This window comes from Ischnura elegans, chromosome X (assembly GCF_921293095.1).
Source record: "Ischnura elegans chromosome X, ioIscEleg1.1, whole genome shotgun sequence".
NCBI classification, from domain to species: domain Eukaryota; kingdom Metazoa; phylum Arthropoda; class Insecta; order Odonata; family Coenagrionidae; genus Ischnura; species Ischnura elegans.
Genome location: NC_060259.1, coordinates 94390445 through 94416451, shown reverse-complemented (window position 1 = coordinate 94416451; position 26007 = coordinate 94390445). Strand labels below are relative to the sequence as shown.

General features: G+C 41.0%; 1 protein-coding gene across 1 annotated transcript in view; it reads right to left on the bottom strand.

The window, feature by feature from the left end:
* Positions 1–14900: 14900 nt before the first annotated feature.
* Positions 14901–26007, bottom strand: part of LOC124171212 (diencephalon/mesencephalon homeobox protein 1-like) — a 177008-nt gene continuing 165901 nt past the window's right edge. Inside the window, exons 8-9 of the mRNA XM_046550353.1 lie at positions 19440–19678; positions 14901–17073 (exon numbers count right to left, since the gene is read on the bottom strand). Coding sequence (XP_046406309.1) covers positions 16640–17073; positions 19440–19678 — 673 coding nt within the window. The 3' untranslated portion in view covers positions 14901–16639. The remainder of the gene's footprint in view (positions 17074–19439; positions 19679–26007) is intronic.

Here is a 26007-nt window from a genome sequence, read left to right as displayed (position 1 = left end):
ACGTTAGAGAAAATACTGATGTGGAATTTTCAAATTTTAAGGTTGACATATTTTGAATCCGGGCCCCCTCCATATTCTGTGAAAATATCAACACGATAGGCAAAGTATTACGATAGTATCATATCTCGGAAAAAGACAGATCAAGTTAGAGTGATATATGTTAAAGTTCATTGTACCTGCGTAACTTGAATTGCGAGCAGCAAGGGGCGACTTTTGTTGAATTGAATTGTATAGCATTGTGTCCCCATTTATGTTTTCAGCGTGTTTAAAGCATATATTTATGATGAGTATGTTAATTCAATTCGATTCAATGTGTTACTGTGGACCTTTCTGGAGCTTGAAGCGTAATAAACATAACAGTGTAATATAGAGTGAAAATGAAATGTAAACAAAATTACAAGTAAAGGTTAAAATAGGGGTAAGTAATGCAAAAAATATGAAAATAATTTTTGAGCATGTAAACATTTCGAATGGCGAAGAAAAAATGTTAAAATGTCGTGTAGCATCAATGAAAATCTATAACAATTTGATTGCTATTATCTATATTTTCGAGGCACAATTACAGAAATTAGCTCATAAGTGCATAGCACAAATATAAGATCAGTGGCCTTTCTTCTAAAAAATTACAGCGAGAGAATGTATGGAGGGAACATCCAGATCTTTATATGGAGTAGGTTGAGTAATATCTTAGTCAATGATTTTGTGGAATTCAATGTTCTGATGTGAGATGGTGACAAATTTCAAATTCTGGCCGCTGTTGCTATGAGAGATTTGTAGAGATGGGAGGTTCTTTGCCGGGAAATGTGTATAGGAAGGAGGTAGTTACGTATTGAAATTGTGTGAATAGTTTTCCTTCAGGTAAACCTGTCGGCAAGATATATAGGATTACCAGTGTGCATCAGTTAATATATAAGACAAATGAGGTGGTATAGGTTGGTTATATTTCAGCAAATTTAAGCATGTGATCCGATCCTATTTTTTCAGGTGAAACATTTAACTCATGGCTTAATTCATGGTGACTTGCAGTTTATTGTTATTTTATTCGTCAAGGTTTGCTGAAAGGGAAGAGCAACAGTCGTCATGTGGTCGAATTAGAGATTGCACGAGTGTGGTACGACCTGACACGAGAAATAATTTTCGTAAATTAATATAATTGGCATAATGTGCATACTATTTTCTTTCTAGTGATGTACACTGGTTTCATCTGAGATAAATGTTTACCAAGTTCTAGGCCAAGAGTTTTTATTATTTCACCGTACGTAATGACATGATTACCTATTTTAAGTGCGTTTAAAATTGTTGTATCATTTGAGGAAGCAAATGACTTTGCCAAACTATAATTTACCTTTGTTTTCATTTAATTAGCGACGATTTACCAATGCCCGGGATATTATTCGTTTGATGTCCTCATTGGTAAGCGAGATTGTGAGTTATAAATCCAAGATGGAAGAATGGTCATAGCTTTGGAAGTCATCAGGATAAAGAAGGTATTTATAGCGCCCTATGACTTACTGAATATCATTTATGAAGAGGGAGGATAGGGAGGGCTTTGGACTGAGCCCTGTACTACGCCCTTGGAAGTACATGTGCAGTCAGAGGATTTATTATCTGGCCCAACACAAATTGAGTACGGTTGATGAGGTAAGAGCGTAACCGCGCAACTGAGCTCCTCGAAAAGTTGTATTTAGTCAGTTTATGGAGAAGCAACCCTTGACTAACCATGTCAAATCCTCTTGAGAAGTCGAATAATACGAGTTTTTAGTTCACGATTTTCCATTGCTGTTCTAATTTCTTTTGTGAAGTTCAGTGTTGCCGTTTCGGTGCTGTATCCCGTATTCAACAGCCAGATTGCAATCATTTATTTTATTTGATGTTTTCGACTATAATTGCATTCAGTTGCTCGCACATCATTCGCTCATGGATCTTTGCTCAGGCGGAGTGAATACCTTACGTTCCGATGGAGAGGTCGGCTCGGAGCATTTCGGGAAAGAGCGAATTAGCGAATGCTTCCATGTTGCGGTATATTCTGCCGTGTGAAGTGATGAATCAAAAATATCCAGAAGCAAAGGGGGAGTCACAGGAAGAGCCTTTTTATTACGTTGATATTTATTATGTCATTGCCCGTTGCTTGTCTGGTAATAGCATTTCAGGCTCTGGTGGCAGAGGAGATAGAAATATGAGAATAATAACACTGGTTTCCAGAGTAATGGGATACACTACGACGCCCTAAGGCTCGAATACTATTATTATATTCAATTTTTGGGAAGTATCAATTGAATTCATCGAAATTGATGCTAATCTTACTACTATCCATGAATTGTTTTTCACATCGTTTTGGTATTTTTTTTGTTTGCCGATGGCCGTGGTCAAGCATTCTCTTTTCGCCCTCCAAACCATATGATTAACATGCTCTCGCAGTTCTCTGTATTCTGCGTGTGTGACCAGGTCCTAAATGTATCTAAATGATCCTATCTTTGATTGCTGTCTATATTAGATGCTATTCTTATTTTTAGGGTGCGTCCGCCCGTTTCATTCTGATGGGAGCATGAGCATCAAAGGCCTCGAGTAGCATAGAGTTTTTTACAACTTAATTTCCTCATCAATTGAGCCAAGTTCAACGATAAAAATGCAATCTATTCCGCATGAATCGTTAATAAATGTGTCATCACTGAATGATTTCAAGTCTCTGTAAGTTATACTGTTGATTAGAGGTGGGTTAAACTGTTCATTTTTATGAACCGTTCACTTTGATCCTGTTCAGTAAAAAGAACAGTTCAAAATATCGGTTCATAGTGAACAGGTAGGGTCATTCGGTAGAAAATATTGTTTATCATGCGTTTAGAGTACATGAAAGCTTAGTTTGGTGTGCAATTAATAGGTTATTACAAGCTCACCAAAGTTTGCAGATACAAACAAGTAATTTGATGTAATTTGGAGCCAAATATGTGTTTCCCACTATCATCAGTTGAGAACTCTTAAGCGACGCAGGGTAAAATATAGATTAAACCAGTTAAAAGTAAATATCTGTACGACCAACCTAAGAAAAACATAAATAGTGGATACAATGTACACATTTTATATTGTCATCATATACTCTTTTTTAGTTATAGACTTAGTTTTTGGCGCCTACGATGAAATTTTTAAGTGCGATGTGATGTGAAATGGGGATGCATCTCCAAAAATATTGTTTAAAACGCGATTCATGAACCTAAGAAACGATTAAACTCCTAGTTAGATGATGCAACTGAAAAAACTAAGTCCAAAGACTTTAATTGTTTCTTAAGTTCATGAATCGTGTTTTAAACAACATTTTTGGAGATGCATCCACATTGCACAATACAGCGCACTTAAAAAATTAAAATTTCATCGTAGGCGCGTCGTCATCGTAAGTCCAAAGATCATCTTGGTAAGGGGACCGAAAAAAATGTTCCACAATCATGAGTTCAATCGTTTCCTAAGTTCATGAATCGTGTTTTAAACAACATTTTTGGAGATGCATCCACATTGCACAATACAGCGCACTTAAAAAATTAAAATTTCATCGTAGGCGCGTCGTCATCGTAAGTCCAAAGATCATCTTGGTAAAGGGACCGAAAAAAATGTTCCACAATCATGAGTTCAATCGTTTCCCAAGTTCATGAATCACGTTTTAAACAATATTTTTGGAGATGCATCCACAGATCCACAAATGTTCAAAATACGAAATCAAAATGAACGCGATATCCCAACTGAACGCCCCGAGGAAACTAATATTTGATCTAATATTTCGAACGGTTCGAAAGAACTGATATTTTAAATATCAGTTCAAATATTAGTTATTTCGAAAGGTTCTAAAGAACTAATATTTTAAATATCAGTTCAAATATTAGTCATTTCGAACGGTTCGAAAGAACTAATATTTTAAATATCAGTTCAAATATTAGTTAGAACGAACCGTTCAGTGGCTATCGGAGGGGAATAGTAGAGAAAGAAGGGGAGGGGCTCGGTCGTCTACGACGCACTTCGGCGGCCTTGGATGGCCTCCCTCGTAACCGCCATCTGTTGTACCCACATCGCACTTGCTCGAGTAAGCTGCAGTTCAAAATGCCTCTTAATGATCATACCTACTGTACCGAGTACGCCGCAATTGTGCAGTGCCGACATGAACAGTGAACAGGGTGTTTTAGAGAACGGTTCATTTTCGAACCGGTTCATTTCAGTGAACAGTTCGTTTTGGCAGTTCGGTTCTTTTTTACCCATCTCTACTGTTGATTGTGAGGGAAGGGGGTGCCATTTGGTGAGTAATGTAACTCTTATCATGGGAGGAGATCCGAGCATCAGACGTTTTTCCGTAATATTGATGTTAATATGTTTTGGATACTTGAATAGGTCATCGATATTAACTATTCTTAATGCTCCGTTTGGTTGTAAAAAAGTATATTAGCTATTGGCTCACCTAGGCAATGTTCTGGTTGATTGACTAGCTGTTTTAGATGGTGGGTGGCGTATGCTTTACTTCATGCAGGGCTCAGGAGTGCACGTATTGGCCCAATAATTATTCACAAAATACGGGAGAGGAAATCCCTCTTAAACCATTGCTAGCCTCTGAGTGCGCGAAAGTAGCCGAGTTTTGTCTTTTTGGACGGACCGATAAAATTACTCAAAGACATTAAATCATAAATAAATATAGAGTAATCAGCCAGGAATGGCAATTTTGCTAGCACAGAAATTGATGCGGCTTTAGCGTCAGATTTCACTTTAAATTACTGTTCGTGTTGTGAAATGGTTTTAATTTTCAACATTGTGTTTGAACGAGTGAAATTTTTTTCAAGCATAGGATGGTTTCAATTATCAAGAGGTTGTTGATAAAGATAAGGCTGATGGTTGGACTAGGGAGCATGTCGCTAAAAAGTTAGGGATATTATTGGATTATAATTGGTTTTTGATCGCTGACATTATTGCATTAATTCTTTGCTTAATATATGCAGTGAAATGAGTTGATGTTGTGAATGCGACAGTGGTCCGAGTGAGTCGCCCTTGCCGTATGGAATGGATCGACGCGGGAGCGCAGAAGAGACGAGCCGAGTCCTCGAGAAATCGCACCAATCCTCTCCTCGTGAGCGATTACATTACCTATTTATCCCGTGTTAGTGGCTAAAACATGGATAACGTATTCACCAAGCGAAAAATGGGATTTTCCAAGCGTCCCGAGGAGCGGGACATGCTGCAGGGGATGGATGTGTGTGGGCAGGGGGGGTGGGGAGGAGGGTGGGGGGAAAAGAGGGAGAGGGAGGGTAGCTGCCTTATTTGCCTCACATATTTGCCTTCCGACGATGGGTTCCATGCAATCCCGCGGTCAATTATGACGATCGCTCCCCATCTTTGTCGTCAATTTGTGGACTCCCTATGGGGATGTAGGTGTGCCATACACATCAGCAGCGGCATATGACTGAGGTATTGAATTCCAACATTTTTTCCTACGGTACATACGAAATGCTTCGACCGGGCAATTTTAGATATTTTTCGTTATTTCTGTGACTCATACGGTGGTCTATGTAATTTAATAATAGATGCAATCCAATGCGTAACGGTATTGACAGAATTGCAACCAAATGTGTTCGTATTATGTGTTTCGCGAATCGTCCTCTGCAAATACGGAATGGTAAAGACAATTTTAAATTTAAGATTGTTCTTTGTTTACAAATATTTGAGGCTTTCTAATTTGCATTGATGTATTACGAGAGATATTGAAGACCTAACTTAACGTTTGAGTTCTTCTTTGGATTTTTTTATTCCGCTGAAGATAATCGAATGCATTTATTTGAGGTTTAAATTCCGGCCTGATGGATTTAATTTCTCATTTTGACAACAAGCACCCACTGTTTCTTAGAGGAATGGGATTTTTCAATAGGGTTGTTTCATATTATTTTTTTATTGCCTAAATCGAAATATTATTACTCCTGGAGTATGTATTTCACGCTTTTCGATTTTTAAATCACGACATCTATTTTTCGCGATTAAATGAAAAGTGAAAATTTTCATACGCGCGAAAACGCGACGGCTAAGTATGAATGCTGGGAAAAGCCCGTGTAACGTCATTCTGGTTCCGGCTGCCGCCATGTGAGGCCACCTTGGTGCGATGCTGTGAGCGTCGCTACGATGCAGGCTGCTAGCAGGTAGCGCTTGGCTTAAATAAGGATTATTAATACCCTATCAAACGAAGGAAACTTTCCGACCGTGCCCAGTTTTAATAGGTGGTTAATAAGACATGTTTCCCTGAGCTCTGTGCCTCATGCATGCATTGGTAATCTCAGACGATGTAAAACTCCTATCTACTCGTATAGAAACTAGGTCCCTGTGACGTCACGTGGAGTGGAATCGCATGGGCGCCAATCTGGCCTTTTTCAAATGCAGTTAAAATTGACCATTGCTTTTCACCTAAACTGGGATTTCTAAAACCAAATAATATGTATATTATGAATACACTAATGGTCGGTAATGAATCGCAATCAATGCCTTTCGTTTTCATGGATGAAGGAAACGACCCTATTGGATTTGAAAAATATAACAAATATGTCACGATTTTTTGTATTTTCCATACAAACACTGCTAATTTTCTTAGGGTTTCATTTCTTATTCCATTCATTCACCGGTATTTAATGATCAGTGCAAATGCAAGCCTACGTTTTGTTTATTCATTGCATCCATCTCGCGGTGGCGGAATTCCCGTCTAGGTTGACCAAAATATCATTGTGGCATAGTGGAGAGTGAATATATTTGTAGGACATCAGCGTTTCACGACTTTCCCTTGGGATGAAACGTTTTCGCCGTGGTTCTAGGACTTTATAGTTATCGCTTGCATTTTGCCTAATTTATACATAATTTTTGCTGAATTTAGCCCCTCTAAATATATTTTAAGTCTGCTTTCTCCATTTCATAAACGCCACTTTAGACGAAAATCGGCCGAATAGTCATTTTACCGTAAAGTTTCCAACCGGAGCTCACATTAAGGCTAAAGTGTCCTTTACGGATGAATAAATATGGCCGCACCGGCTGCTGTTGAACTTGAAATATGATTTAAATGTTCTAAATCGTCCCGGATATGACTATAACTGAGGGAAATTACACCGCGTGAAGATATTTTAGGTTACGGAGATTTATAGGAATTAACTTAGAATTAATAGGTATTCCTGGGTGTCCATTCCTCTAGCATATAGCCTCGTTCATTCAATTAAAATATTGCTAAACATATTAAAATAATTCAATACCCACCCATACCTCCATCAAAAGATTCATCCACCTGATGGTACCATTGATTGGCAAATCTTCAAGTTAATTAGTTCAGTTTCAAGTAAACACGGGATAAGTAAATCCCACCTTCAGTGAACGCACACCACCAAACTTCGACTAAAATGCATTGTAAACATCCGTTTGCAGGTAAAAATACAAGATGGTCATAAAATGACGTGAAAATATCAGCATTTGCATCTTTACTTCGCCGGAAATATCTAAGAGCATTTCCAACGCGCAAATCTATATTAAAAGTTAGCTTCTATTCAGCCAGGTCTATCATTTACGTACAAAAAGTTAGCTAGGAAAAACCTATAATGCAGTAATCATTTATGCACACAATATGGGAGAACGAGAAAGCTTAAGAAAAACCCTAGCCTACGGAAAATCTTAGCAAATACATCACAGAAACCCAGTCGCCAGAAACCTGTTAACAACTTCGCTACTAATATCGTGTGTGAACTTTTTTTCACTTTTTCGCAGCGTTCATTGCCGGCACTCAAAATTTTAAGTCACTATTGAGACTTTAGCAGCTAAAGATCCACCCTATACAGTGAAATCTTTTAGACGACTCTGCAATGTACTTTAGCTGAAGTCTCACTTCACTGTTAAGAGAGGCTTTGTAAAGTGAGTCATTTCAGTTTCGTCTATGAATCGCTCCCTTAGAAAATTGATACTTGTGAATTTACGTCCTTTTAAAGTACATATAAATTATTTGAGCTATCATGTGGGTTACTGTGCTTCCAAAGTTTGTATACAATCGTACGGGTTTGCCCCTTGATTTATGGAGGATCATTGTTGTACTAGAGATGTTCCTTGCCACCCTATTTTTTTGTGAAATATATTCGTGGATTCCATGGCGTAAGATTTATGGATAATGCTCTTAAATTCTCTTAATTTATGCTTATTTTGTAATAATAACATTCATTCATCAAAATATTCATTTTGTGAGTTTTATTTACAGTGAACGATTTTGAGTATTCATTGGAGACTCAAGTGAGTGGAGCTTCCTTATTTTGATGCGTAGTTTTCCGTGGCGTTGTCTAGATGATGTCTCCATGATTCTGGGTTTCACCGCGTGGATTTTCTTTGCGATGACAGTTTTTCCGGTATTCCAACCGGCTTCTTCAGGTCGGTGGTCGAGGTTCGACCTGAAGACGCCGGTTGGAATACCGGAGAAACTGTCGTCGCAAAGAAAATCCACGCGGTGAAACCCAGAAGCATGGTGACATCATCGAGCTTCCTAAGTGTTCTGCAACCTGAAGTTCTTACGCACAAAGCGGTGTGCGTCACTTCCTGCGTGGGGAAGTGAAGTGGTATGCACCGACGAGACGAACGATTCTTCCGTAGTGGAAATGTAGCTTGGCCATGAGCGATAATCGAATTATCTTAAGATTAAAGCTGTTACCTTTAACCTTATTTTTTGGAGCATAGCAGACGTCACGCTTTGCTCTATTGAAGTATTGGTGGACCGTATACTCATGTGAAGAATCATTAATTCTCAATAGTCAGAATTAGGCTGAACCGACCTAGTGAACGGTAATGCGGGGCGGATCTAGTTGGTGGCGTGGAGTGAAAGCCAACGTTTATACATATATTTCACGATAGCCGTGCTAATTAGGTTTTACGTTCGCAGCTTACGGAACTAGTTAATAATTAGGAGTGAATGGGAGTTGCGATCTCTGCTCCCAGAAAGTGCTGACCTCAAATTTAACCGAAAGTTGATGACTTTTTTGGCTAAATTTATGACTACTTTGGTTGAAAGTTGCAATTAATAGCATTGCTACTTTACGGTAACTGAGCAACTATGTTAAGTGCTAGCTCTGCCGGCCAGTTCGTGACATTAATGAATTCTGTACCTCTAATTGAGTGAAAAGGTTGAAAATGGAAAGATATTAATTTTCACGTAGAATTCGCTCATCTGTACTCTGTAAGGAAATTTGTTTGCCGCAAGGAAAATTTATTTTAAAGAATTTTCCGTTGATACTATGTAAATTATATAGATTACTAGAGTAGGAATTCATTTCTTTTGAAAGAATTATCTCCACATGTGAAATTCTTCGATGCATAAAATAAATCTAGGCTTCATGGCATGTAGATAATTCAATGGACATATTTTTCAATTATTTCAACTTCAGTTTGTGTTTATTGTAACAATATTTGACGGTATGTGTAGAATTAATTTTAAAATAACTGACAATGCAGCTCGGTGAGATGTTCACATTTCATGTTATCATGGCTATCATATTACAACCCTCCTCATTTCACTATTTCTTGGATTCGGCGAGATAAAAAAAGTTTAGACGCTCATGTTTTTTACGCGCGGGTGCAATTTTCTATGAGTACACTGGTCTTTAGAAATGTTTTGATTTTTAAATGTAAGTTTCAGAAAGTGTGGCTTACAAGGCCCAATGTTGTTTTGGACGACGGTGGTCGGAAAAGTATAGCGTTGTTTCGCGGCGGAAAATCATTTGGACATAAATGGAGGTTTTAAGTGGGTTTTGTAGTAGGCCTCAGTGGAAAGATAAATGAACCCCCATTGCCTTAAATGACAGCGACTGTGTATTGCGGCCTTGATTCCGATTCCTTACTAAGGAGGAGTGCGTAAGGGGTACTAATGATGATATCCTGATGTATGCTACAGAAGTTAAAGTTACAATTAGGACACTTCGTATGCGATTTTATGGTGGTTGAGCAGTTTGGTGATCCCTTATTGGAGAAAGCGGTATTTACCTTTGAAAATATTTACAATTCGTAAAATGCATGGAAATAGGTGGTCAGGGTATAAATAAATAATGCGTGAACGCAAATAGGGAATGTTTCATATGCCATGTAAATGTGTCAATTAATAATTTCGTCAATGGCGAGGGAGAGATCTGTACTCCAATGGCATTGAGTTTTGAGCCACTAGGGATATCAAAAGAAATTAATTACTGGATTTTAATTAGTTGTATCCGAAGTCAGAGAGTGAACTATCCTCTAGTAAGATTTGATTCCAGTAAGCTGTTAAGCTTCTCTAGTGATATGTTTCAGTGGAATTCGCCATCCCACCTATCTTAAAAGAAGTATGAAATAAAAAAATTCTAGTGGCGGTGATTTTTTAAAAACTCACAGCCAATAGCATACCATAAATTACTATGTTGGTATGCGAATTCCCCTTCATTCCAGTTGCCTACCTTGTTGCACATCCGCGGAGTACGCTGCGGCTAAAGATGCCTCCATCAGGTTAGGGCTTCGTCAGTGGAAACCTCCGGCGACTCGGAGCTTCTCCATATCTCCCAAGAGATCGCTAAATTATTTTGAACGAAACCACCTCCTGGTACGGCTGGCTAGTTTAAATATGAAGGTGGTTTTCTGGAGCCAACTGCACCTAGTTATCGTAAATGGAGGGGTATATCTGCATCTATAGTCGTAACCAGTTACGACTGCAAATATTCACCTTAATCTTTCCAGCCGAACTGAGGAAAATTTAAATTTGAATTAGCTCAAATATAACCGTTTAGCAATTTAAAAGAAGAACTTTGTGCTTTCACATGAATATCTATTCACAAATTTACACACAATGGTTTCAACGTTAAAAATTTGTCCAGGGATATGACATTTTTAAAGTGTTGAAAATGACCGCGTTTCAATTTTCGTGCATGTATGAAGATAGTTGTCAGACTTGATTGTTTTCGATTAAATTTTTATAATTCACGGTTTTCGAAATTCCTTCAAAGTATTATCGCATTATTGTTTCACTGAGAGTGTAAATGGAGTGGGTAATGTTTAACTCAATATCAGAATTAAATCTATCGGTAATTTACTTGAGGATGAATAATTAGTATTTGGATTTAGAGAATTACTGATTTGCAATTTATCTGTAAGGCAGTTATATCTGCAGTAATTTTATATTAATAACTTATTTATTATTATCTGTGGTGCATACATTACAGACGATAGTGCATGTGATCTAGATATTACATTCACTGAATAACCAATGAAAGTAATCACTATTCAACGCGACGGCATAAATAAACAGCTACAAACGATTAAAATTAGTAAATCTGTAGGTCCAGGAGGAATATCAGCGCGTGTACTAAAGGAACTAGCGCCACAGATTGCGCCGTCCTTGGAGATATTATTTTAAAAGTCTAGTGAGAATGAAATATACCAATAGACTGGAACATTGGAAACGCTATACTGATATTTGAAAGGGGAAACAGAGGTGAACCAGGGAACTATCGACCAGTTTCACTAACATCGACTATAGGCAAGACACTCAAAAATATCTTCGTTAACAGTATCACGACTTTCCTTGCAGTCGTAACTTCCTCCTTGGCTATCTGCACGGCTTCCGGAAAGGTAGATCATGCTAAACACTGTTCGCGCTCTTTCTTCACGACATTCTCAAGTCTTGTGAATCGAAAATACAAGTCGACGCATCAATTCTAGATTTTTAGAAAGCCCTCGACACGGTATCTCACAACAAATTTTTAGACAAATTACAATCATGCGGGCTTTACGAAACTGGATACGCGACTTTCTTTGTGATCGTAATCAAAAAGGAGATTGTGATGGAATTAATTCTGGTGTAGTTAAAGTGACATCGATAGCGCCTCAATTCAGGCGTATGTTGTAATACGTTACCTCATTTCAAATCCGCAGCCTCCGATCAAACGGTGCCTGTCTCTATAACACGCACTTCGCTTCTCATGTTGTATTCTGGCTTCTTCCTAAGCTGATTGAAACTATTGGAGCGTTCATATTTTGAAGATGATATGAGTTTGTTGTCGATATGATGAATTTGCCGAATACAGGCGGGAAATATTTATTCGGAATAATTATGAATCATTCCCGAATATTTTCCTTGCTGTAACGGAATTATGCTATTTTTTACACTCAATATTTTGGAAAAATAAAGACGCTAGTTACTCGGAGGCGAAATGCCTGTGATTATGCTTACCTGTAATTGAAGGAAAATGTAGACGTTGGACGTCTTTCTCAGAACTATAAGTTTAAGATTGAAGACTCATATAGTGAGATACAGAAGATCTCTTAAAAGCAGATCGAGGCAGAATATTTTGAAACCCCAGGTGAAAACATTTCAACACTTCTGTTGTTATTTTATTTAATTCTTATCTCAGAATTGTAGTAATATTTTTTCTTATCCTTGGTACTCTTTTGAATGACAATTTTATAAGGAAATAACGCCGTAGGAAGACATTCATGGTACATATTATACTCATTTTTCATCCTTATTGTCATATCTTAGTAGACAGCTGATTGAAATTTGCCAGTTAATAATTCTTGTAGAAAGCTGTCTTTGTATTGATCAAATGCAATGATAATGCGTGTATTTAATTTTAACATTTCATGATATCGATTGCAATGAATAAAATTCCCTTTCTATATGGCGTTCTGGTCCAGGTAGTTTTCTCGGCATATACATTGAAAATAATAATCAACAATAAAATTATGAAAAAATATGTCATTATCGTGTTAATTACAAAATTTTCCAATTTTATGCATATGAGTGGCTTACTGTGATGGTAATTTGTTAAGATACCGTGGATTTTTCCGAAATATTCGGCTCCTTAGCGGCCGCATCCGCATTCTGTTTACAGTCAACGACGAGAATACTATTAAGGATATAAACCGTCTGTTTTCTCAATGTGATAAATTCGGTCTCATTCTGCATATATCCGGGGAAGTACTTATCTCTTCTGATTTTTGGAGGTTTATACTGACACTTTGGCTTGTGATTATTCCTTTAGTTAGCGAGAAATTTAGAAATGGCGTCATGAAAGCTTGAGGTATACCTTTTTCTACCTAATTAAATAAAAAAGGATCATTAAATCCAACGAGGAACAACAATGTTGACTTTGGTGGACCGAAATTCATTATAGCACTGCATGAAAAATCCCTTCTAAACCAAATTATTTTTTCATAGCAAATGCTACTCTTGATGTAAATCTAACTTCATGGTCATCTGAACTATATCTATACATGAAGGCCCCATCAAAGAATCCATGATTATTAAGTAAATACGCCATAGTTAATTCAAGGGGAAAAAGTGAGTAATTTATTCCTTATCACTGAATTAATTAAGGGAAATATAGGGTGCTTCAAAAAGAATATACGCAGTGCAAAGCATTCTTTACTATCGACCGTTGCGCCGTGGTTTTTTCCGAGGGTGCAATAGCTTCATTTTTCAACAAGACGGAGCACCCCCCCCCTCGCTGGAGTCGCCAAGTGCGTGACTATCAGAATGAAAGTGTACCGAACCTTGGTTGTCAAGGAGCAGGCGACTTAGCATGCCTCAGCTGGGCTCCACGGTCACCGGATTTGACACCCTTTTACATAATCTTTTCGGGTTTCGTTAAAAATAATGTTTATTTACCACCACTTCCTCAGAACCTCAGAATTACCTCCCTCAGAATGAGGTTAAGAACCGGATCCGTACTGCCATAGTATCAGTGACAAAGGGCATGCTTGCCCGAGTGTGCGAGGCATTTCAATATCGATGAGGCACCAAGCCTCACCGATACCGAAGGTTTACCTTCTGGCTTGCCATCCTCCCTCCCCCACCAAGCGTGGTATAAATTGATGCGATGGACCTCTGTAGAGTTCACCTGATGATGACAAATCTCGTAGAAACCATAGTCGTGTGATAAGTGTTTCAGGTGGAAGTACAAAGTTTCTTCTCTGGCATTCTTCATAAACTTGAGAGGTTCGTAAATGTGTGTGTGAAGTTTCATATTCGTATGTCTCTAAGTTTAATAAATGCATGTATTCGAAAGATGTGCATTCTTTTTAAAGCACCCTGGATTGTTTGAAAAAAATACATAGTTGGAATTGGATACTTGATCCATTTATCCACCTAGATGTGGTACTCACAATAGCCTATCTCAACAGAAAATAATCAGAAAAAGCTAATAAGGATATCATTCCTTCCCTTCCTGGTTTCAAAGTGATCATCTCATGAGATCTCATGAGAAAAGGACATAAATCTACCCCTTGCAATAAGGGTTGTGGGCAGTCAAAACTTTTTCTGACAAAATTTTTAGATATTGGTTTGGCAATTCCATGCAACTTTAAATGAAGTATTTGCTGCAAATTCTGAGGAAGCCACGATTTGTTTTAAATTTCAACCCCCAATTCTTCCACCTTCTTTGCCTCCCATCACTCAAAAAGTAATTTAGAAAACGCTTGCGGCATCGATTTAGGAATTCCATTTACATACATAGTCGGTGCTATTAATACTAACGGAACTGTAATTTTTTGAATCCAGAAATACAAATTATTTCCTCCACTTGAGATAAGGCTCAGTCGAATGAAAATGTTTTCGGGCAACATTTATTTGACATTTTATTTTTCTTTAAAAACAGCAATAAATCGTAAACTGAGGGAGGATGTTACTGAAATCAATAAAATCCTCCCCATTTCACCCATACGACATTGCTTAATAACGACCTTGACTGAGGCTCTACAACTCTTGGGCTGTTTGGTGAGGTAAATATCCAGTCATCGTGTCCACAAAAAATTCATATAGAATGTATACGTGTACACTCGGCCCGTGGTAACGACTGCAATGGATGGAAAGTCTTCGAAAGCTACCAAGCACATTACACGGAGGAATAATGAGTATATTTAGTTCATGGCATCTCCATCTGTTTTATTTATTGAGAAAATCTTTCACAAAGTATATACATACTTAAAATAGCATGCTGTTTATTTAAACAAAGTTTATAGATTCCCTGGTGTTGTTATGCAATTTTTTCTTATTTCTGTCATATCATTCATGTATTTCCATTTTAATTATTCAACGTCGCATAGCGCCTGTTTGTGAATTACATCTAGATAAAACTGGCAGTTATTTTATGTTTACTGCACACTAACCGTTAAATTAGGCCTCACGGGAACCTTCATTTTTTACTGCAATTTTATTCCATTCATACAAATCAACTTTATTTTCACCTCATGATCGATTTAAGAGTTTTTTTCATGGATCACTCAACAGCAACTTGGAAAATAATACTTGAAGTGCAGGCATGCTTTGCATCCCAAGTAAGGCCTTGTCATTAATCACTTAGTTTATATGGTGCTTACGATGCGTAAAACATTTGATATAATTAATTAATTCTACAAATCGGTTATTTGCCATTTTTTAACCCTTTTTCCAAAGGCCCATAACACCTATTATATATTTCTACCTATTAAATTTTCCTTTCGTTTCAAATACTTTCTATAGGAATTTTATATCGCGTTCAGCGTGAAATCGCTGAGACTTGGTTGCTGTTGGAACGAGGCCTTGGATGGAGGGATCGGAGGTGCGTGCCGCTACGGCAGGCTGGCCACACACATAACACCCACGTCAATGCGGCTCGGTCCATGGACATTTTCGGTTCTCAAATCCGTCGAGCACTTCCTCTCAATGGATTATTTTATTTTCTTAGGCACACACAATAATGTCAAATAAATGATGGAGAGGCTGGAAAGGAAAAAGGTATGCTACAGAAACGCTATCATTTTGGCGATACATGTGTTAACTACCTGAATATCCATTCTGTTGGGCACTAATATCATCGGTTCACTTTCTCCTCGTCACACAAGATTCGTATCTTGGAACGAGTGCGTGTGCCACACGTTCTTTATGCTAAACACAAACGGTAACTTTATTTTTTAACTTAATAATCAAAATCAATGATTGCACATATCGTATATTACACCTTCCGTTAAATCTTATAAAATGGAAAATTTACCATATTTCTTCTACTCTCCGAAGTAAGAAGTTTCCACAAAAATTTTCGGGAACTGCGCTATCCCTATGCCAGTTGAGCTTTTCATACACTACTGTTTTACTGTAAATGTAAATCTATAGTCGTACTCATCAGCCGGGCAAGTCTCAAGTGAAATCAAACTACCTATTGCTCATAACAGTCGACTACAAAAGAAGTTATCTCCCAACTTCTGCTTGCCTTAGAAGTTCACGCGGTGTCGTGCTGCAACACCGAAGCACAATGATCATCCGCTATCACAACGTTGGAATGCATTCTCTGCGTCTCTGAAGCGGTGTCCACTTATCACTCGAAATGAAATCCGTTCCGTTCACACAGTGAATCCTCTTTATACATATTTCTTATGGAGTCTTTCGCTAGTAAGAAATCCTTAGGTTAACATCCTTGTTCTCCACCGTGTGGTCTGCATCGTTCCACACCGGCGGCAGTTCATTCGCGGGGGAGGGGTTGGCGGAGCTTTTGGGGAAACCACTCGCCACCAGCCATCGCCGGCTGCTAGTTGACGCTGGTTGCTCGCTCACCGTCGACGCTCCCCACTAGTCGCCGCCCGACACTAGTTGACGCACGTCACTGCTCGCCGCTGTTCGCCGCTACTCGCCGCCGCCGCTGGCCGCTTCGGCCTTGCGCATGGCCGACTGCAGGTCCATGGGCTGCAGGGCTAGGGCCGTGGCTCCCGCAGCCTGCTGCAGCTGGTGCTGGTGGAAGGAGGCGACCGTCTGCAGACTCTGCAGCAGCGCGGCGGAGTGCTCCTGGGCCTTGCGCCGCAGCTCAGCCACGCTCGACGAGCGCTGCTGGTCGGCGGCGGGGTCGAGTCGGTGCGGGTGGGGCTGTGCGAGGCGCGCGGGGGCGGGTAGGTGGGGCGGCGGGGGGGAGTGGGGCGGCGGCGAGGCCCCCCGCAGCGATGTCGGCGACAGCCCCCGCTCCTGCAGCAGGGGCCCGCTCTGCAGTGCGGGCAGCGCCTGCAAGCGAGGCGAGCCCAACACAGACGGCTTCAGAGGACAGCAGGAGCAGATGCCCGGGAACCCTGCGAAGGAGGAGCCATTGATTCACGCATTCACATCCAAGGATAATTACGTCCACACAAAGAATGAGAGACTGGGCATCAGAGTGTGAGAGCAATCATTGGCCTTGGTTTTGACATGCAGGGTGGCTTTAAGTGAAACCTGTCGTAAGAAGAGATCGAGCGGATAAAAGAAAATTGGCCGCTCAAGATGGTTATCCCTGAATGAAGAGTTCAGGTGTATTTTTCTCTGGGATGAGTCATAAATCGGGCATATGTATTAATTTTCTTCCTCAAAATGACCAGTAATCTGCCCAGGTAATTTTCCAAGAGTTTCAAAATTTTAAATTTATTCACAAATGCAATTACCAGGAATGTGAATGAAGCTATTTCGTTTACAGGCCACAGAGGGGCAATGGTTTTTTTATTGCAAGTAATCGAGGAAGTGGGATGATAAGAAGCTAAGGATGCACCCTCCTCTCCATGCTCTCTAGGATGTGGAAGAGTGAGTGAAACGGAGCGATTTTCAAACGGGACTAAACAAACAGTTGGCCGAGTACATGTGGCCGCGGTCCGTTGAAGGAGGCGGCAGTTTGGGCAAATGTCACCGTACAACGGTTGAGGTCACTTAAGTGCAGGGAGAAGAATGTAAATGTTTGAAGAAGCGGGGAGCTATGAAGCAACGCGAGGGAAAAACGCAGAATAGGCGACAGCCTTGACCAATAAGCGGACTACTAGCTAAGGATAATATGATGACACTAGTCATATTATCCTTATAACGTCTTCCGGAGGGAAGGTGTCCGCGTTCCAATGATAGCTTGACCGAACTAATGGGGGCAAACCCCATGCTGAATAGATTGAATGGTCAAAGCAGGAGAAAAAGAACTGTACACGATGGTAATTAATTAAAAACCTTGAAATGGCGAGAAATTTAATGGGAAACCCCTCTTATTTGAAAAATGAAATTGCTCTTTTCTCTTTCAAGTAGCGGAAGTCAACGATTGAAGAATTAAATCCTTGTAGAAGCGGCTGTCGGTGCAAGAGTGTCTTGCCAGGGATGGCTTGGCTGCCGTATTCATAGAGCAACCATAGCGTGTGCAGCAGATAACTCTCACTGGTTTTCTAAAGAGAGGGGGTGAAAAAGGTGTTGCCCAGTTTTCTTCGCTCCACAATCCCCCCCCCCCCCTTTGGCTCAGACGTGATTGCGCTGAGCAATACTTAAGTAGAGCCGTGTACTGACCTTAAATCAAAAAAGCCTGCCGACGTTAATATCGCCGTTATGTTACTCAACTCACAGTCAGGTACAGCGACGGCTGTTTCATATTAATTTTGATTGCCTAAATATGATTTTTTAAACTGTTTTTACAGAAGCTAATCGATTCGTCATTTTATTTCGCTGTTTGTGATTTTAGGAAATCTGGGGATAGAAATTCTGGTGATTGGCAAGAAACAGCTTTTTATGGGAAACCTAAATTGTATAATTTTAACTATTTTGTTGCATGTGCTCCTTTACGTGATTTTGCTGAATATGTCTGGAGGGCACCAAAGCATATCGATAAAATTCATAAAATATAGTGTCATAATAGCCGAAAATAAGAAGATGATTTTTTTTTGGAAATTAACGAACCCGAACCACAACTGCTTGGGTATTGATCAAATAGGCGTGTCAACTTACCGTATGATAAAGAAAACTATGATATTAATAGTGTAATTTTTAGGCGTACCTCCCTCAAATTGACTATTTCTTCGCGTCGGGTGTTTTGCTCTTTACATATTCATGTGTTGCGCGTTAAACAGGTTAGCATGATAATTACAAAGACCTATGTGGAGCGAATGAGGTACTCGACGTGGGCATTAGCCTGCTGTAAACGAAAGGTATCAAGGTGACCCTCTTGTGGAGCAAATCCTGTGGGATACGAATACGTTGAGTGAAACTTCATCATTAAGAATTAAATTAAAGTGGACGATATTAACAGTGTTTTTTAGGCTAAAGGCCCTTTTACACGGTACACGTAATTGCGCAATCTGACGTACGTGCGAAGGCGCAATCAAAATTGCGTCGTGTAAAGCGGTGAATTGTTAGAACACATGCGTGGATGTGAGACGGCAAAATAGCCCCTGTTCTAATTTCGCTCATACATTCGCGCAATTCCACGCCATTATAGAAATTAATGCAGCTCTAACCTGCGCAATTCCGTGCTTCGTGTAAAACGGCCTTAAGGATGTGCCAACTTACCCCATAAAATCGATATAAGGATACTATGGTATTAAATAGTCTAGTATGATGTGAGGTCTTCTTTCCTTCGCGTCGATAATCAAGTGGTGGTAGAGTGGACAATTTTCGGTGGGGCTGAGCAAGTGATTTGGATGGTGTGTGTTGGTGCACTCACCTTTGATGGATGAGAAGATGGGCGGTCCGAAGGGCGATGGGGGCAGATGGGAGGCGAGGTGAGAGGGGAAGAAGAGGGAGCGGGAGTCGACCACGGGACGGAAGCCGCCCCCAGGGTCGATGCCGCCGCCGCCCGTATCCACGGCACCCGACGACGCCGCACCCGCGTCCACGGCACCCGACGCCGCCGCACCCGCGCCTCCCGCACCGCCATCCACTTCCCGCACCTCCACGTTGCCACTGCAATGGAATACTCTTGTTGCAGCTCGCTTGCGAAGCTCTTTGCCAGCGACCGATTTCCACTCCTGGCTTTCCTTTGCAGAAGGGTACAAGCTGATATGAAGTTTTTATGAGGAAATCGAGTCATCTGGTATGAAGTCGTATGGAATGTGGTCGTGCTGCGTTGGGAGTTTGACCACGGCGAATGAGAGGGGAGGAGGCGTTTGGCGAGGCGGGATGAGTGAATGCAGAGCAGAAGGACGGGGGCAAGTGGTGTACTGTGACATGGGAGAAGATTACGAGAGATATACAGGGTCTCCCATTTACATTGACCACCCGAAATAACTTTTTGTCCAGATGCAAATTCAAAAATGTCTCAAGCAAATGTTCATTAGCCGTCAGGGGGATATTAATCAGCATGATTGCCTTCCTTGTAGCTTTGTTATTTATAAAGATATGAACATCGGTATGTCTTTTTTAGAGGGCACCATATATTTTTAATTCGGCAATTCATTTCCTCTCCTAAATACCTATTCAAAAATGTAGCACAGTGGACCATTAACATAAACACAACGTTATGAAAACATAACTGGTGACTGGTATGACTGGTGTGCATTTTACTATGTTTTCATTTGTTCACCGTCAACGTCAGCAAGTGGAGTAGTTCCAATACCCGCGTACCTGCACTAAGCGCTAGAGAGTCAGTCATTTTTCGTAACACCGTGTTTATGTTAATGGTCCACTGTGCTACATTTTTGAATAAGTCTTTAGGAGAGGTAATGAATTACCGAATTAAAAATATAGGGTGCCATTTAAAAAAGACATAGCGATGTACATATCTTTGTAAATAACAAAGCTACAAGGAAGGCAATCATGATGATTTTTGTCCCCCTAACGGCTAATGAACATTTGCTTGTCATAGTTTTGAATTTGCATCTGGACAAAAAGTTATTTCGGGTGGTCAAGATAAATGGGACACCCTGCATGCAAAGATATTTGGCGCATAGATTAGGCCTGTAACGTCGCCGAGCCTGATTGCAACTGAACCACAGCTGAAGCCGAAAAAAGAAAAGCTGCTAGCTTTTATGTGCATTCACGTCATCCTGAGGCTAATGATAAGGGATGTGCAAGACATTTTTTCCAGACATTTGCATATTTTCAGGAAAATATCTCTATAAAAATTGCCGATACCTTAACTCTTAAACCGTAGATATTAGGGGGAGGCAAATGCCATTTGCGCCGTTTGGAAGTGCAGGGCAAGGAAGGGTGGAGAGGGACTCGGTATGGGCATTAGCTGAACGGAAGATGACGCGGGGACCACGGCTAAGCGTTCCATCCGACGGACGCAGTGCTGCATTGGAAGGGGCCTCCACCAAGCACCCGAGCAGGAATCCATCGCTGGGATTTGAACCCGTTCCCACGGGGTGGGTGGCCGCCACAAACCACCACACCAGCCCGTAAATATATTCGTAGCGAATGAATGTCTGCTCCGCGCGTGATCTGCCCTGTGCCCATCTCTGTGATGGTGCCCGCCACCCCCTTTCCCCCACCCCTCATCTAGTTATGGCGAGTATATATCCATTGCGCTTCTCTCCATATTTTCCGGATGATGATGCCTTTATTATAAAAACGTCCTTTCTCTCCACGATAGTCTTCGATTTGATAATCCTTGTTTTACATTAAATAATACATATGAAGTCTTTCTCGGTAGCGTTTGTTTGGACATATCCTTTAGGTTATTTCCATTAAACTTTCTTCCATTCACTACCAACATGCACCTGCCGCCTATTTCTTCGCTTCGCACCTGCCGCTTCCCTTAGTTGCGATGGCCGCTCTCCTTGCTCCCTTTCCCCTATCCACTTTTTCCAATCGCTTTACTCTTTGGCTCATTTTCGCTCGGTTTCTTCTAATATCATGTGAAATTAACGTTAGTTATGTCCTTTTCAAAAATTTTATTCCTTAAGATGGCTTTTCATCCATGTTTCTAAGTTTTTTCGCCCTAAAGAACTGCTGTCTGCCTATGACCCTGCGCTGTGTCATTGTCTCGATGATTCGTTGCCATCTGTGCCGCAGTTGTAATTTCGCTCCGCTGCCGAGAGACGATTCTTCACGTGAATTTCGAAAAACGGCGCCTGATAGAGCAAAAGGCTATTGATCAAAGGGTTTCTGAAACGCTGGCAAAGACTTCGGATGTCCCAAGGAATGCACACTCAAAGTGCGGGATAGGAGAGGAACTGGCCGCCATGCCCTGAAAGTATGGCATTCACATGGTTGTGGCTAAGTCCGGGATGATCTCTACCTTCACCTATGCTCACCAACCTGCGAGTTGATTCCCTGAGTGATGATATCTCATTTCGCGGCTATGTGGTGGCTAGCATGGGATATTAGTCATTCATTGAGTGATTCATTGATATAAATGTTATGTGGTTTTCTTCTTGTGAGTAAGGAATCCGGTCTACTATGTGAAGGCTCCGGGGTGAGGAAATTTTTCGAAACGCAGTCGGAACTTTACGTAGCTTTTAATGTCCTTAATACCCTCTGAGCCGTTAGGATATGTAATGAGACTCGGCGTATAGCCTTACTATTAATTGATGCGGAGATAACGTTGCAGATTTGGTGAATTACCACCCTCAGTCAGGCTCGGATGAGTAAAGCAAACTTTTGCTGGTGCCTTGTGTTTTTACTAGCCCTGATTATGAAAGTAATACTTTGCTAGTGTGCAGGTGCCATTTATTTGGCTTAATCTTACTGTAAGGTATGTTGAAATGCATGGTAAACGCGTCATACATGCATCATTGATGCCTGTATGAAGTGTCTACCACGAGTCCAGATTTCCTAATAAAGGGTATCATTCAGTCCCACGCACTGTGTATCTCATAACTGGAATTTAAATTGCCTATAGGCTAATGGGATTTCTCTTAATTTATCTCTACCTTCATTAGTGTACAGAGATCATAAAATAAATGATCAAACGTTAACTCTGTCGCACCACAATGACAACCGCAAATTGCAATTATAAAAGGTGCCGTAGGGTGGGTCATAAATTAAAATTTTCAGCGGCCGAGGATATCCGTTGGGAGTGTAGTAGTCTCAGGTGCGCCATTTATGGAATGAATTGATTGGAATATCAATAAGTGGGAGTGGCTAACGACGCCATAAACAAGAAATTCTCGTTCCATTCATGCACCTGATTCGTTTTCATCGTAATTTAATACATTTCATCCTAGTGTGCAGACCGTGGTGTGGCGTTTTTTTCCCGCCGGCTCTAATTGAGCTTAAGTGATGAGCACGACATTTTCGCGATGGATCCAGCTAATTGAAATGAAAAATATACAAGAGCGAATCGTGTAATTGCGTTAACGTCACCTCGTCAGCGGCATTATGGCCGGCAATTGTTCCACTAAAGGCTCTTTACCAGCCCACTTGGACTCCTTTGACGAAGCGCCCGCAAATAGCCACGCGCTCCAAAGGCATATAAATCACGGAGCGCGCGGCGGTCCCATCTGCTATCGCCCCATTCAACCGCCGCCATCTTGCCTTCCCGCATACCCCTGCCGCCAGTGTCACTGAACCTCGCGCGAGTGCTCCCTTCGCAGTCCGGAAATAAGCCGCTCGATATGAATCCTTGGCGGACGGCGACCCAGACGTATCGTAGCGAAATACAACCGCGGAATTGCCCAATCCAGGCCGCGAGATAGGTCAGCCTCTGCAATCATCTCTTTTAAAATTCAACGAAATCGTATATAACGTACTTAGTTTTTATGTTGAAATGGCCGATTTCACAGGTCTCCTTGTCGTTTTGTTTTTCATTGATTCTTATAGTTTATACATTTGAAAATTTCTTAATTAATTATCTAATAATTATTCCTAAAATATTCAAATGCAGGGTAGGTATCGTGGTGCTTGGATTTGCATAGCAGATGCTTGACATACCACCTCAAACGTGTGGTAAAAGCCGTAAGCTGTTTGGAGCGTCTTCGTGATAATTTTCAGATTAATGTGAAACTTCACAAACAATTTCATTCGTCGGCCTCTTCAGTTTGAATAGGACGCATCACTCTCTCACCACCGCGGTGCACCGGTCGTATTTTTCGTTTCTTAGTGGCGTATATCTCATTTTAACTTAGGGTGTCTCTCCAATAGTGTACAGTTTTTTCATAAAAATGTCGGTCATGAAAACCCCTGGGGGGGGATGAAAACTCCTGTAATAAAAAAATAATACCCCTCTATTACCTTTTCGTCAGATCCTCATCATTTTCGTCTTTTTGCCACACGTTAGTCAGGGTCGATTCCACTGATGCCATGTTTCGTGAATATCCTTTCCTCTTTGACAATCGTGCATAAACTCATGTCACAAAATCATCTCTCCTCCCGTGTCCTCCCAATTTCTTTCATTGAGGTGTCCTAATATCCCTCATTGTCGTGAAAAAAACCAAGTACCTACCTTTTCTGGCTAAATTGAAATCGAATATCTGAAATCGTGGTTGTTATTCTTGTTATCAGTTATTATTTTTCATATTCCAAATTGAACTTTCGTGTACTATTGAGATTTTTTTGCAGAATCCTTATATTACTTCATCATGCTATGTTATTGTATAATTTTACTGGCATTTAAGTGCTTCATATAATTAATCATCGGAAGCCAATGGACGAGCATTATGGTGTAGTGCCTGCAATTGGATTGTTTTATTTTTTTTAACGCAAGGTTTTCAAAAATCTACCTCTTAATATACACTGTTGATCTACTAATAATATTAAATACAAATTTCTCCTTCAAATCTGTATGAATGATATTTTTGGGCTAAGGGTGACAATATTTTCGGCTCTAAATATTACTTACAGAGAGTATGTATATTTTGAAATTGGCTATAACTGCACTACTTGTCTTAAAAGTAATAGTTTAGAGCTCCTATAAAATGATTTCATGGTATTAAATTTCAATCGTCCCAAAGGAAGTATGAAGTTTTTTACGCAACATTCAAAGGCAGCTCACAAACTCGCAACAGTTGGACTCCAATGACAACGCCTCACCATTCGTAGATTTCGCGATAGACTGGATTACTTCGCTGCATTTGTTTCTCAACTCCTAATCGATGAAAGTCGATACATAATGGCGACCTCGGTGCCGGCGGGGTATCGTACTCGCCTGCCAAACAAGAGGTCGCGGGTTCGAGTCCCGCCTGGGTAGACACGAACAATCATGCCATGCCCAGGGCATGATTGTTCGTGTACGTTTAGTTGTTAAATTTGGTGAATACTCCGATTTAAAATGGCCAATATGAGCTGTATTCGGTGGTTTGAGAAGTAAAATAAATAAATAAAAATAAAATGGTCATGTTGTTGAGGGTATCATTTTCGTTGTCTCGTCTCTTGTTTGTAATTTGCTAAGGATTTTTAAAAGGTAAGACATGGTTAAGCACTAATGGTCCAATCTCGTCTCATCATGGAAGTGTACAAGTCATTGTACCCGTGACCATGCAGTGTTTCTCTTCCTTCGTAATCTTGAGCCTCTAATCTAGAGACCGTTTGGCTGCTCGTCGAAGGGCCCCGCAAACTTCAAATCTCCTTTGAAGCCCTCGCGCATCCCACTCACGTATCCTCGAAGTGCGAGGGAAGGGAACCGAACCCCTTACCCTGAATGTGTGACATTCACACGCTCTTGACTTAATCCGGGACGAGCTCTACCCTCGTCCATCCCAACCAGCTTGAATGATTGAGTGAGTGACACTTGATCGATTCTCTTGCTTGCGCTTCCAAAGAAAGCGATTTGTGTTTGTTTGGTGGAGAGGGTGATTCCCGCCTCATCATCGCTCCATATCCCGCCATCATATTCCGCGTCGCTGGCCGCTCCCTCCCTCGTCTCCTTCACTCATGCAGGACGCCTTGCATCTCACCGGAAGAACAAAAGGTCTTGGTCCAGTAGACTCGTGTCCAGCCACCCCTGTCTTGGCATCAGGCGGCGGTCGGTTTGCGCGCCAAACTGCCGGCTGGTCCACGGGTGGCCACGAGGGAGGCAGGGGGGGGCGTCTCCCCGCTCGCAAATGGCCGAGGTTTGGTGCAAAAAGTAAGGGCTCATTAGATGAAGTCAGCGGAAACGTACTCCTCCTAGGGAAGTTAGTGTATCCGCCTCGCCGGAGAGGAGATTGGAGCGACCCCGAAAGACATACGAGGAGGATCACATAAAGCCCTCTCTCCCGCCCCCGCCTCTGCTAGATGGACTACTTCCCGCCCCCGCCGCTCCTCCCACCCCCATCCTGCCTCCCCGCTTCCTCCCCGTCTATTGTTCGCCCCCCCCCCTTTCCCTTCCTCTCAAGGGGTCTGCTCCATTATTTATGAAGCTGAATAGGACG